This window comes from Poeciliopsis prolifica, unplaced genomic scaffold (genome assembly GCF_027474105.1).
Source record: "Poeciliopsis prolifica strain line A6 unplaced genomic scaffold, Auburn_PproV2 SCAFFOLD036, whole genome shotgun sequence".
NCBI lineage: Eukaryota > Metazoa > Chordata > Actinopteri > Cyprinodontiformes > Poeciliidae > Poeciliopsis > Poeciliopsis prolifica.
In genome coordinates, this window is record NW_026562411.1 from 5,771,535 (window position 1) to 5,783,785 (window position 12,251).

At 36.2% G+C, this 12,251-nt stretch overlaps 1 protein-coding gene across 5 annotated transcripts in view; it reads right to left on the bottom strand.

The window, feature by feature from the left end:
* The window catches only part of LOC129374383 (neuropilin-2-like), a 114,675-nt gene that overhangs the window by 31,388 nt on the left and 71,036 nt on the right, over nucleotides 1-12,251 (bottom strand). For all 5 annotated transcript variants that reach the window (XM_055052772.1, XM_055052770.1, XM_055052771.1 and 2 more), the window contains one exon: nucleotides 11,569-11,713. In XM_055052772.1, the coding sequence (XP_054908747.1) occupies nucleotides 11,569-11,713 (145 nt within the window). The remainder of the gene's footprint in view (nucleotides 1-11,568; nucleotides 11,714-12,251) is intronic.

The window sequence follows — 12,251 nt, forward strand, 5'->3', positions numbered from 1 at the left end:
CTGTGTCAGCCTAAATAACATGTGGTGGAGCACCGAGTGACTGTGTGTTTGTGGGGAAGATGGAGAACCTTCTTGCTCCTCCATTACTTTCAACATAGTAATATTTAACAAACGCATTCGCAGCTATTATTACATTATTGGTTTCTGCAGATCAAAATCACTTCACTGATAATTGTGTTCATTAGCAGCAGTGGACAACTTACTATGCCATGCAGTAGTTGTCTCACCATATTAGGCCACATTAAGACTCAAGCACCAAAAAAATTTTATTTGTTGTTTTTACCGTAAAGGTAATGTATCATGCTTCAGGCTAGGATAAGTCTATGTAATAATCAACAAGTTCAAGATCATGTGTGTGAGATGTGGGTTTGTCTTCATTAATCAGGAAATAACAGATTTTACAATTAGACTAACATTTTTTTTTACCAACTTCTAAAGTTGTTTTAAACAACTGGATCTATGGCTTAATAAAAAAGAAAAAAAGAAAAAAATGTCAAAGTTTACTGCAGATAGGACATGCCAACCAGTTATTTTTGCAACAAAAATACTTTTTTGTATTTAATTGAAATTGTGTGCTTCAGTTAAATGAGATTGAACTTTTTGGCAACAAATACTCCAGGTTGGTTTGGAGTGAAGCAAAGCTTCACTGTTTAATGAAGGAAGAATCTGTGATGCTATGGGCCTGTTTCTGTTTGCATGCCATTTTGAAAATCTTGTGTACTCTGATTCTTTCTGAAAACTGAAACTTATCACTGTATCTTACAACAATATTTTAATAAGAAACATACAACCAAATGAAGAAAAATGGGTCCCTACACACAAAATAATATGTCTTTCAAGGTATGTTTTTCCCCAGACATAAATCCTATGAGAAAACCTGTGGGATCAACTGAAGAGGAGAGATGATGAGAGAGCATTCATGACTAGATTGTCCAAAGAGAACTAGAGAAAAATTTGTCCCCTCTTTACGGTGGCCTGTTAAAGAAATCATGGCAAAAATGGGGAAGTGCAAACTAGTGAACAACAGTTCATATCTTAGGAACAGTACAGTAGCTATGCTAAAAATATATATGCAGTTTTAGAAACCTATGTACAGTTAAACTTTGTGCCACATTTGGAAGCACACAAAGGCAGAACATTAGCTTTTTAGACGGAAAACTTGGAAAATAGTGAGAACATTTATAGTTATGACACTACAGGGAGCAGAGCATTTAAGTGTTTAAGTATTACATTAAATGCAAGGTGATGGTGGAAAACTTGAGTGTTATTCTGGATGAAAATCATAGCGGTAGTCTGAATGACAAATCAGACAACTGCTCCTAAAAAGCAGATCAGCAGGTTTGATTCATATGAAACTTAAAGTGTCAGACACAATCATGACTCCAGCCTTGGTGGTTGAGAAAATGAGTTTTTCACGGGGAACGTTTTTAAAAGGCTAATTGCCTTTTGAAATACTGTTTTTGTAGAACAAAAGTACAATGAAAAACCAAAGCTGCACTGGACCGCAGTACGCTGTGTTTAGTTGCAAGAACAATTTCTGTATCTAACCTAATAATAAGCATGTGACAGTGGTTCAAAAAGGCAGCAATAATGAAGCTTTAAGTGTGGCTAAAGGCAAAAAGCCGTAATCTTGACAGCAGAGATGCTAAAAGTGAGGACGCTGTTTATGTCAGGAAACTACCGGCAGTGAATTGCTCATTAGCTCACAAAGTCTGTGATTGTAATTGTAGCCTTAAGTGTCAAGAGATGAGAGTTGATAAAAACGAGGCTTCTGGCAATGAATTGCTACGAAAATCATCTTAGCTATAAAGGAAATGAGCTTAAGTGTGGAAAAAAAAAGTGAGTTAACAGTGTCGTCAGAATGTGGTGAAGAAAACAATGTTTTTTTTTTTTTTTACCACACTAATAATTATTTAAAGTAAAGGAGTTTCTCCAAGGTCTTCCCGAAATACATTTTGGTAAAAGAGTACATTTCTGAAACCATGAAACATCTTAGACTGTGTAGGAAACTTACAGCATGTAAGGTAATTTAGGTTCTGGTTCGAATTGTAAATGCAATGTTAGACAAATGACTTAGTTTCAGAAAAAAAACCCATAAAACAATCATAATAATAGCAGTCTTAAAAGTAATGTCATTAAAAAAAGCAATATATTGGAGAGGTATTTGATTCACAGACTGACCAGAATTTGCCTCTCTGATCATAATGTAGGTTGGCTTGACATCAGTGCAGGCAGGCAGGCCTGCAGATGGTTTCACTTGAACTTCCATTACTGAAGCTAATGGTGTCCCTCATGGGCTGCTCATAGGATCACTCCCTATAATTCTCCACATTAATAATGTGGACAGTGATATCACCACTAAAAATGTGCATTTTTACACTGATGATATAGTTAGGTTAGTTCTGCATCCACATCCAACTTGGCTTTTTGTCAGCTGCAGCTTGCCTTCAGTACACTAAAATAAGTCTGTCATTGCCTAAAGCTTATTTCAAACTCTGAGAAATTGTAAATTTAAGTCACCTAAGCTTACAAGCTTTCAGTTTACAGATTGAGAATGCCTCTCAGTTCATATATCTAAGATTTATATTCAGATGTCAGTGAAAATGCCTGTTAGTCAAGAATAAACAACTCTTTAAGGGTCTTATTAAGGATGCAAAAAGTCTTCTAAAAAGTAAAATCTCTTCTTGGAACTTACAAACACAAGTCTGTCATCGTCATTGACACTTTACCTTTCAGGCTGTGTTCAGTTCACATTATCACAAAGGTGGATGTCTTCAATTTTTTCCATTTTATTTTGTCACTTTATATGTGCATGCCTAGTAGAAGCCACCATCGTATGGGTGTAAAATTTCAAATATGTGAAATTATCCTGTTCACAGGATAATTTTAAGCTTTGTTTAGGCTACACAAAGAAATTTCAGTTTTGTTTAACTTGCTTCACAGTACAGCTCGATTAAAAGACATAGAAGCTTTACAGAAAGTCTCCATAATGCATTTACATAATTTCCTCTTCAAATCAGGGAAAGTCCCGTACAACCACATTGTATGTGAGTTAAGTTTTTCATGAGATATTAAAAAGATCATAGATGGCAGCATTAAAGAATGGAAAATGGGGAAAATAGGCAAATATCTGGGAAATTCCGTAAAGGCACGGCAACTCAAAGCGAAATATTTATTTTGGAAAAGTTTGATCTTTTTTTACACAGACATGTATAAACAGAGGTAACCACAATGAACCTTAGCCCAACTTTAAGTGCTTCCATGTGTAGTATCACATGAGGGGAAGAGAAGCAATAGATCTGCTGGACTGTCCTGAAGTAAATCAAAAATGGCTAGAAACGACTCGAAAAGCTTATCTGCTCTTGCTGGTTTAAATTTCATTCACCCAGCACCAAAACATCCTGCTGCTGTGTCACTGCTGGAAAACAAATCTAAGCCAGGGGCAGAACACAGCTGTCTTTTGTCACTGTACTGGGATGTTGCGGTGTGACCTGGATCTTTGATTCTTTATGATCTATTCTGTTTTTTGGAATGAATGTACTTCATGAGAGTCTGGCAGCAACCTTGGATGACTTTAACTTGTGTGGATATTATTTTTCAGTCCAGAAAATTTAAAGTATGTTAACCTTTACCCAGATTTATATTAAAAAATAAATCCTTCATTGAGATCTTTGTATACATCTTTTGTGCAAACTGTAAATCCTCTAAAATATCTGCTTTTGCAGCACTGCTGTCTTTGTATTATAAATAAGAAAATGTCTCCAGTTCAATATACAACACTTAGGCACTGGGAAGCTCCTTTAGAGCCAGACCACAGCATCCTCAATGCACAAAGGAGAGCTAACGTAGATCGTTCCTCCCTGCAGCTGTTAGACTGATTAGCAGCATTGCTCCAAAAAAACCAAATAAAAAACCAAAACAGATTCTAACAGCATAACCTCTCAGTCTTTCAGACATATTCATCTGACCACAGTAACTTGACAAAAGTAACATTTACGCTGTTTTGCGCAATCCATGTTTTTGCACACTGGCTATTATTGCACAATACTAAATTCACAAATTATACCAGTATGTTTTTTTAAATCAGTATTGCTTTTACTTATTTTTTTCCCATTATGTCTAATGTGTGTCTGATGTATGTTTCTATTAGCCTGTTGTACTGACTATGGTTCAATTTGTATCATCAATCAGGGATGTTTTGGACATGCTTAAGAAACTGATTTAAAGCTATTTTCTTTCTCATAGTCTGCTGTAAGGAAATGTGGTTCTATAGCTCCAATGAATATCTTTCATCATGAAGTCTCTTGGAGTTATTTTCATTTAGTCAATGGTCTTAATATATCATATTGCATCAAAGGAAAGTAAGCCAAACACCATCAGAACCAAACATGGAGCGCTGACAGAAAAAAATAAACTAAAATACCATGCACTGATGTACAATTACAGTCATAAAATCTTGAAAACAATTTTGTTGCACTTTCATAAGGTCTTTCAAAAACATTTCTGAACTTTGGCTGCTCTTTCTCTTATTTCTCCTGTCTGCTATTTTAACACGTACAGAAGGATGTTGTTTTCCCTGTGAAGCCACTAAACTTTAACCGGTGAAACTTGCAGGCATAAATCTCCTAAACTAGAGATAAATCAGTGTTGTTGAAACAACAGAAATCTCAAAGAACCAGTTTTTAATTGGACTTCTTTCCCCTCTTCCCTTTTTTTTTGATACGATGAATAAGAAATGTAAAAGTAGATAAAGAGAAAATGATCAATTAAGGAATGATGAATCTCTCAGCGTCAGACCTGAGAGTTTTATCAGTGTATATAAATATATATAGCGTATAAATAACTTATACGCTATATACATTTCCCCTCTTTTTAGTAAAATACTGTTTGCAATAAGAAAAAAATGAGTGAAAAAGCAGCCAATGTACACAGAAAACCTCAAAGCACTGATTATTACATAGAATTAAAATCGTTCAATTCAGTGCTGATACCAATGTTTTTCGTAAATATAATAAGCTTCCATTTGTTTTCTGAAATACCTGTGTTGTGCTTTTCCAGAAACGTTGCTTTAAATGTTATTGGCAAGTGAAAAGGGCGTGAAGGGAATGAGTGAGTGGGTGTAACTGAGGACACATCCCCCTGATCACATGAGAATATCTGAACTGCAGCCACAACTCACATGTGATAGTAATAAGCAAAGCTGGACCAGAAACTCACCAACACACACGCACAAACACGCAGTTGGCAAGAGTCGATATGATTGGCTGGAAACCTGGAACAGCAGAACAACTGCAGAATGTTCTCAAACTATCTGCAGCACGTCCTCAAGGCTGCTGTAAAGACCTGTGTTTTTCTGGACTCATTTTGTTCAGAGAAAAACTCCCAACAAAGTAAAGATGTTTTTTTTTCTTTCACACATTTTCAGTCATGAAGTATAAATATGCCATTTCCTTCACCTCAGATAATTATGTTTGTTTTGAATTCCATTCCATTCAACCTCCTAAAAATAAAACAGTAAAATGAGTATTTTCTCTGCTAATTTTCCTAAGTATTTAAGTCTTAAGGCTTTTATTTAAGGCTTTTTGGCACTCCTGGTGTGAAAACAGCACAATAAATGGTTATTATGGAGCGTTGGGGAAGCCATAAATGCCAATGTTTACCACAGAAAACTGTGGTAAACATTGAACTTTATAGATTTTTTTGTGGCAGCACTGCATAATCTAGTCCCTTGTAAAGATAGAGGAAGCAGCCAATAAGATTAATAAAAATTTAACCAATGTACCTGACAAGCTCCAAAAAGTACCAGTTAAGTCCTTAAAAGTATCCAGTACACATTCCAGAATGAACCCAAAGAGTTTTAGGACAGGGTTTGGTAAGTAGCTAGTGATTTTATTGAAAGTATCTCAAGAAAGTTCAGGAAAAGTTCAGAAGCTTCTAGTTTTGAGACCAAGCAACTAAGTCTAAATTTTAATCCTTTCAACTTTTAATTAGTAATCTGACTGTAAATATGGGTAAGTTTAAACAAAGAATGCTGTACTTCAATGGCATGTTCTCTTGTATTACTAATTTTAAAGAGCAGCCAAGAGAAACAGATCCATTTATGCTATATATTAGGCAAACAAGAGGTTATTGATTGCTAAGTTAAAGTTACTTTATAACTTATACCTAACAAATTTGTTTTATATAATTTCTTGAGGATAATTGTGACTTAGTTGGTGTGTGAGCTTGAACTGCTCTAACAGAAACTCATTTAATCTCAGACTACACCTCAATTCTTGGGGTAATTGTGGATGAAGCCTGATTTACAGAAACTTTCTGTCAATGTATCTGCCTTATTCTGAGAATTTTCACTTGAAACAAACCATCAGCCCTGAGTCATGTAAACTAATAACTGTATTACCACAGGGTTCCTTTTGCCACGTCACTGAGGTTTTACTGGACGAATGAGCCAAAAAAGACATTCTCAGAGTTGGGCCGCCAGCACCCAGATTTTTCATCATTCTCGGAGCAGAAGTAGCTGATGAATTCATTGGGATTCAGGATGCAAGGCGCTTTAACTCTCAGTCTTTATTCGTTGCCATCTCTCAGTTACTTTCCTCAATAACTCCACCGATGAGAAATGAAGCATGTATTGACACAAATAAGAGCTAACCCTTTAAAACCTTTATGCCAAACAGGTGTGAGTGTGTATTTGTGTGTACATCTGTGCCCGCCTGGGTGGCTGCCAACAGCTAGGTGTGGAGTGAAAGAGACGTGAGCGCAGCAGATGTTCTGATAACTCACTCTTTTAAAAACATGATAGGAACTGGCAGCTCGTAAGCTTTCGGTTCACATCCAATAGTTGAGGTTACACCACCTAAATTATACGTTGCCTCCGTAGCTAGCGTGGATGATTGGAAATGAGCAGTAATCTTTTGGCTTTTGTTTCTGTGTTTGCACCGAAGGTTTTTACACAATAATGAGATGCTAAACTACATTTTATTGTGTGTCCCTGAAGAACCCATGAATCTGTTCTTTCTATGTTTTTGTATTGGATTTTTGGAGCTGGAATTGTCTCGCTCATGTGAGGAAATTGTTAGGTCAGTGCACTTGATTGTAGAAAATGAAAACAATGCAAGGCTGGTAATGGAAAAACAATTTCTTTGCCTGTATAAAGTAAACAACATGAGTAACTACTTTGGTTGTTTTTTTAAAAGTAGATCAGTAATTCGGGAGAATAGGTTATTTCTTATCTGTGCCAAAGTCGAGCTGGAAGGAAACTTCTCTATCATTTCACATTCATTACAATGATAAGAAGCCTAAACACTAACCAGGATTGGAAATTTTGCATAATTTTTATTCTTTCAATAAAAAAACTCCCATTGTCTGTATTTAAAACAAAAAAAGGAAAGTGGGTTTTTTGTACACCATAACATGGAGCATGAGAATACAGCTATAATGACTTTTTGAAAAGCAGGTATTACCTGCACAATTTTAATTTTGTAGATTTTCTTTAATACAGAAGTAGTGTACACTATTCTATGTATATAAAAACTCAAATATATACAGATACCCTTTTTAATATTTGGTTAAATATAAGTAAATTAGAAAGTTGCAAAGAAACTACATTTTTGTGGTCATCAACAAGGTTCTGGCAAAATTTTTCAGCTGACTTCCAACGTTTCATTTTTATTCCCCTTTTTATTTTTGGGTTCTAATATAAAACAGAGTTTCAACATGGAAATATTTTGACATCTCTTTGGCTTTCCAGTGCTTTCCAGTTCATTACAGTCTTGAGCCCACGTGAACATTGCACATTCTGACCAATTTTTTCACATCTTACATCAAATACAAGATGTCATTGGATACAATTTGGCATCCCTGTGGAAACATTATCTCAAATCCATCAACATTGGTTGACATGAAGCTTATGGTGTCGCTTACCCAAAGCCTCAACCTCAATTTAAAATTTGTGGAATAAAGTTAGAAAGGCAGGGAATCTACCAATTTAAATGAACTCTACCACTTTTGCCAAGAACAGTGATCAGATGTTGATATAACAAGCCTGTTGATGGATTTCTGACAGACGTTTAACCCAAAAATTGTGAAAAATATCTGAGGCTGTGTGAAGAATTTTGGCACTATGTGAATTAAATATTATTTGGGCTAACTTCAAATGTCTTATTCTTCAATATCATTCAAGTTTTATGTTGTATTCCATCCTATAAAAGGAATACCTGCAGCAGTAAAAACATTTCATGTATGACCCAAGCTGCATCAAAAAGAGCAAGAGAAACAAATAACAGGGAGATCAAATGTTGTGGCACTCCTCTTGTTGAGCTCTGCAGATCTCTCCCAATCTGCAGCCCCGTCTGTGTGTATGAATGAATTTATAGGAGAAGCCCACTTAAGCCCACTAGAGTTGAATGTCTTTGCCTTTTTTTTGCAAGCTGTTTCTTCTGTGTAAACAGCTGTGCTCAGTGGACTGAGGAAGATGCACAGCTAAATTCATCTTTTCTTCTAGAACAAAATAAACACAAACAGGAAGGAAATAGGTACTTCTGTTGTCACTTATAGCTCTAGGAAAATGACTTTGCTGTGACTTCATATGTAAAGTTCTTTTCCATCGCCAAAAACAGATGGTGAAAGTTAAAAGTTAAGAAGTACGCTTAGCTCACTGTGTGGCTTTATTAATATGATGGTAGCAGGAGCAGTTGCTATGGTGTTCAAGTGGAGTGGGAATGAACTGTTATCATGTCTAATGCACAGATTATATCCAGAGGGTGAACATCTGGCAAGCAGACACAGACAGCCAGACCAGCAGACAATCACTGCAGCCATAGAGCAGTAAAGATGTTGATCTTTGCAGAAATGGCAGCTGATTGCTTATGATTTGCATCAGATGCAATTGTAAAACAAGACATATGGACAAAAATAGGCTGTTTGACTGCTTGCACTTTCACAAAAGGCATTAATGTTTATCTTAAAAAACAATTTTTATAATTGTTTTTTAATGTGAGCTTATTGGTTTGCACTTTAGGGAATTTATTCGCAAGAAATAAAGGAAAATTAGTGTTGAAAATGAAAGCAATGGCTATAATAGTTAAATGTAGAATTGATTGGTTTTAATTTCCCGCATAGATGAGCCATTCTAATCTTCCTAATTGAAATGAAACCTACAATTATGTCCTCACTAATAGCAAATAAAATATCTGCAAATGCCTTTATTATTATTTTTAGGTGTTTTTCTCTCATTGGAAATGTCATCAGATGATATTTATTGGTAAAGCTGATAAAATTGTGTGCAAAAAAGTATTTAATCTAGTTGGATTCTTCTGAAATTGTTAGTGAAATCATGATGCTGTAATAAATCATGAATTCTTAAAAAAAAAAATTCACACAATAAATGTGACCAGAACCGTATTGTCTCAAGATAAAACAAGCAGAATGTTCTCCTGTTCTTCCAGTGTCCCCATCACAACCAGTCTACTGGCTGGGTCTGACACATCTGGGATGTATTGCTCCCTTTGGGCACTTTCTCTCACCCAGCATGCACACACAAGTTCAGAAATACACAACTGTATCCGTCTGCTGTAGCCAACAGGGAGCAGGTAGGTGTCGTTTTCGGTTCATGTCTTCACCTGTCACATGCTACAACGAGACTGAAGTAGTATAATCAGAGGCACCAAAAACCAGAGGCGAGCCACACCAGCAGCGTTTTTAGAGGAGCAACGGATGGCAACTTAAGCTCTGACTATTTTATACAACAGCGCAGGACATTAAGAAGAAAACAATGTTACAGATTTACTGACAAGCTACCCATTGTCTCTGGTTCATTTGCTGAAGAATTTATGTAGCGCATTGTTATTGTGCAAGTTAGGCCATAAATGTAGGAGCATTGGTACAATGGCTTGCTTTATTTTTTAAAATGATTGCGCAGCAGGGAAAAGAATTGCTTGCCACAGCTAAAGTGGTCCATACAGCATTGGTGCATTATAATAAATTGTACTTTCACAGCTCAGTAAAGTAACATGTAGATTGATGGCGCACATTCATCACTGTGCTAAATCACCTCTCCTTCCACACTAATCCTAAAGTACAAGAATATTTCAAGCTAAGTAAGAAAAATTCAGATTTTTTGGGGGGGTTCAAACACCTCTGAATACCATAGCCCAGCAACTTTACTGCACCAAATCCATTGCTACACATAGGAACATGTTACCAACTAAATGGGCCGTGAACACAATGAATTACGCAGCTGGCAGCAAAGCGTAAATGTCCCCTGACCTAGACGCTTTAATCCCTGTCCAGACATGTTGAAAAGCCTCCTATGGAGTAAGATTATTAACTTTAACTATAATATACATAGAAGATAAATGGGAGACAGAGACCTGCACTAATGACTGATCCTTTGTGCCATGAAGTAACAGATGCAACATTTCACACCATGGAAAATGAAAATAAATGTTTTGAAATACAGTCTGCTGTTCTTTAACTGGAGCTTGTCTAATTTTACACTTTAATCAAGATTAAAGATGATGAAACACGCACAGCATAAAGTACAAAATGGAGTATTTCCAACACTTACAAAGGATCTAATTACTTTTCACAGTTAGTCTGTATAATTTATAAACATAACCGCCATCTTCATCTTTACCATTTTTTAGATCAAATTAATGGTCATTACACCCAAACAGTTATAGTGAAATAATTAAATCGTTATTTACATTTTACAGTCAGTGTAAATATCTTTATTAGCACTAAAGAAATCAAACCCCTCTAAGGATTGCTAACCAGCTTTTATGTTCCCACTGGTGTCATGTTGATTTATCTTTAGTGATGAGATCCAAGTCTGTGAGGTTAGAAAAGTTCTGGCCATCACCCTGAACATTAATTCTCTCCTTATATTTTCTATTGCTCGGGTGCCCAAGCTCAGTCTTCTAGAGTTACTATCCTGCAACAAAGAGAGGCATCGTATTCCAACACATCTGAATAAAATTGCCGAATTCTCTTATCAACATGTCATTCAGTGCTGCAGAGGCCTGGAAACGAGCCATTCATTTTATTTGGGTTTATTAGAGAAGTGACTGGACTTTGGCACTCTTGCTCTACTGGATTCAAGAGAGACTCCAAAAGGTTAATGTGACCTCAAGGCAGAAAAAAAACATGCGAGCAAAGTTAAAAGATTGTGTTTAACCCACATTTGAGACACATATAAATGATTTTGCTTCACTTTATTTTCACTCATTGACAAATCAATCAAGAAAAAATGGCTATTTAATCAAAAACCTGGTCAAACATAATATAACTCATCTAATTGTGGCTATTTTGTTTAAAATATATATTTCTGCAGTTTGGATATTGGCACTATTTTGAAGTTTCTCCTACAAATCTGGACACTGACAGGTGCTAATTCTGAGCTGCAACCATACACCAACCTAAGGATTTCAAATTTCAGTCCCTGAGGTCCTGTGTATTGTAAGTATAGGTGCACTTCATATAGAAGTTGCAGGAAACAAGCCACGGAGGACTGAAGTCTGACCTAAACAGTTCAAGGCTGTAAATCATGCTCTGTGTGTGAACTCTTACCCGGCAGGTCACATCCGAGAACCTCCATCCTCATGCCGATCCCAGCAGGTGACCATCGCTCTGGAAAAACTCTGATGTGCTGTGCAATAATCTCGTCAAACCTCCGAACTTCTGGAGTATCGTAGTGGCTGTTACCTTCAAAAATCTGATAAAGCAGATGGAAAATCATTACATTTTCATAGTAGATTAGAAACGTTACTGTCCAAAGAAGTGTCAAATCAGATTGTGTTTGGCGTTGCTGCATATTTTGAAAATACTCACAAAAAACTCAAGTGGATGGAAGTAAATTACCATCTTCTTTTTAAGTCTCACTGACAAAGAAAGAGTAAGGCTGTCTGAAGTCATGCAGCACAGCTAATCAGCATTGTTTCTCTTCTCAGTGTGACATGTGTCATAGAAAATAACAAGTGTGTTGCTTTTGATTTTCAAATATTCTTTGAGGCAGCAGCCTCTGGCAAAGGAAAATAAAAGAAAAAAGAAGAGGATTTATTACAAACCTAGAGCTAGACGAGACTAGACAAGACTACTATTGGTTTCATGGATTAAGCTGTATATTCTGTCTTCAAGATTTCTAAACTAAAAGAAAAAAAACCTCTGATGATTTTCCCAGGATGCTCATTTAAAACGACAGGCAGATGAGAGAGAACAGGATTTTTAACATCAGTAGAAAATCCCGACACTCA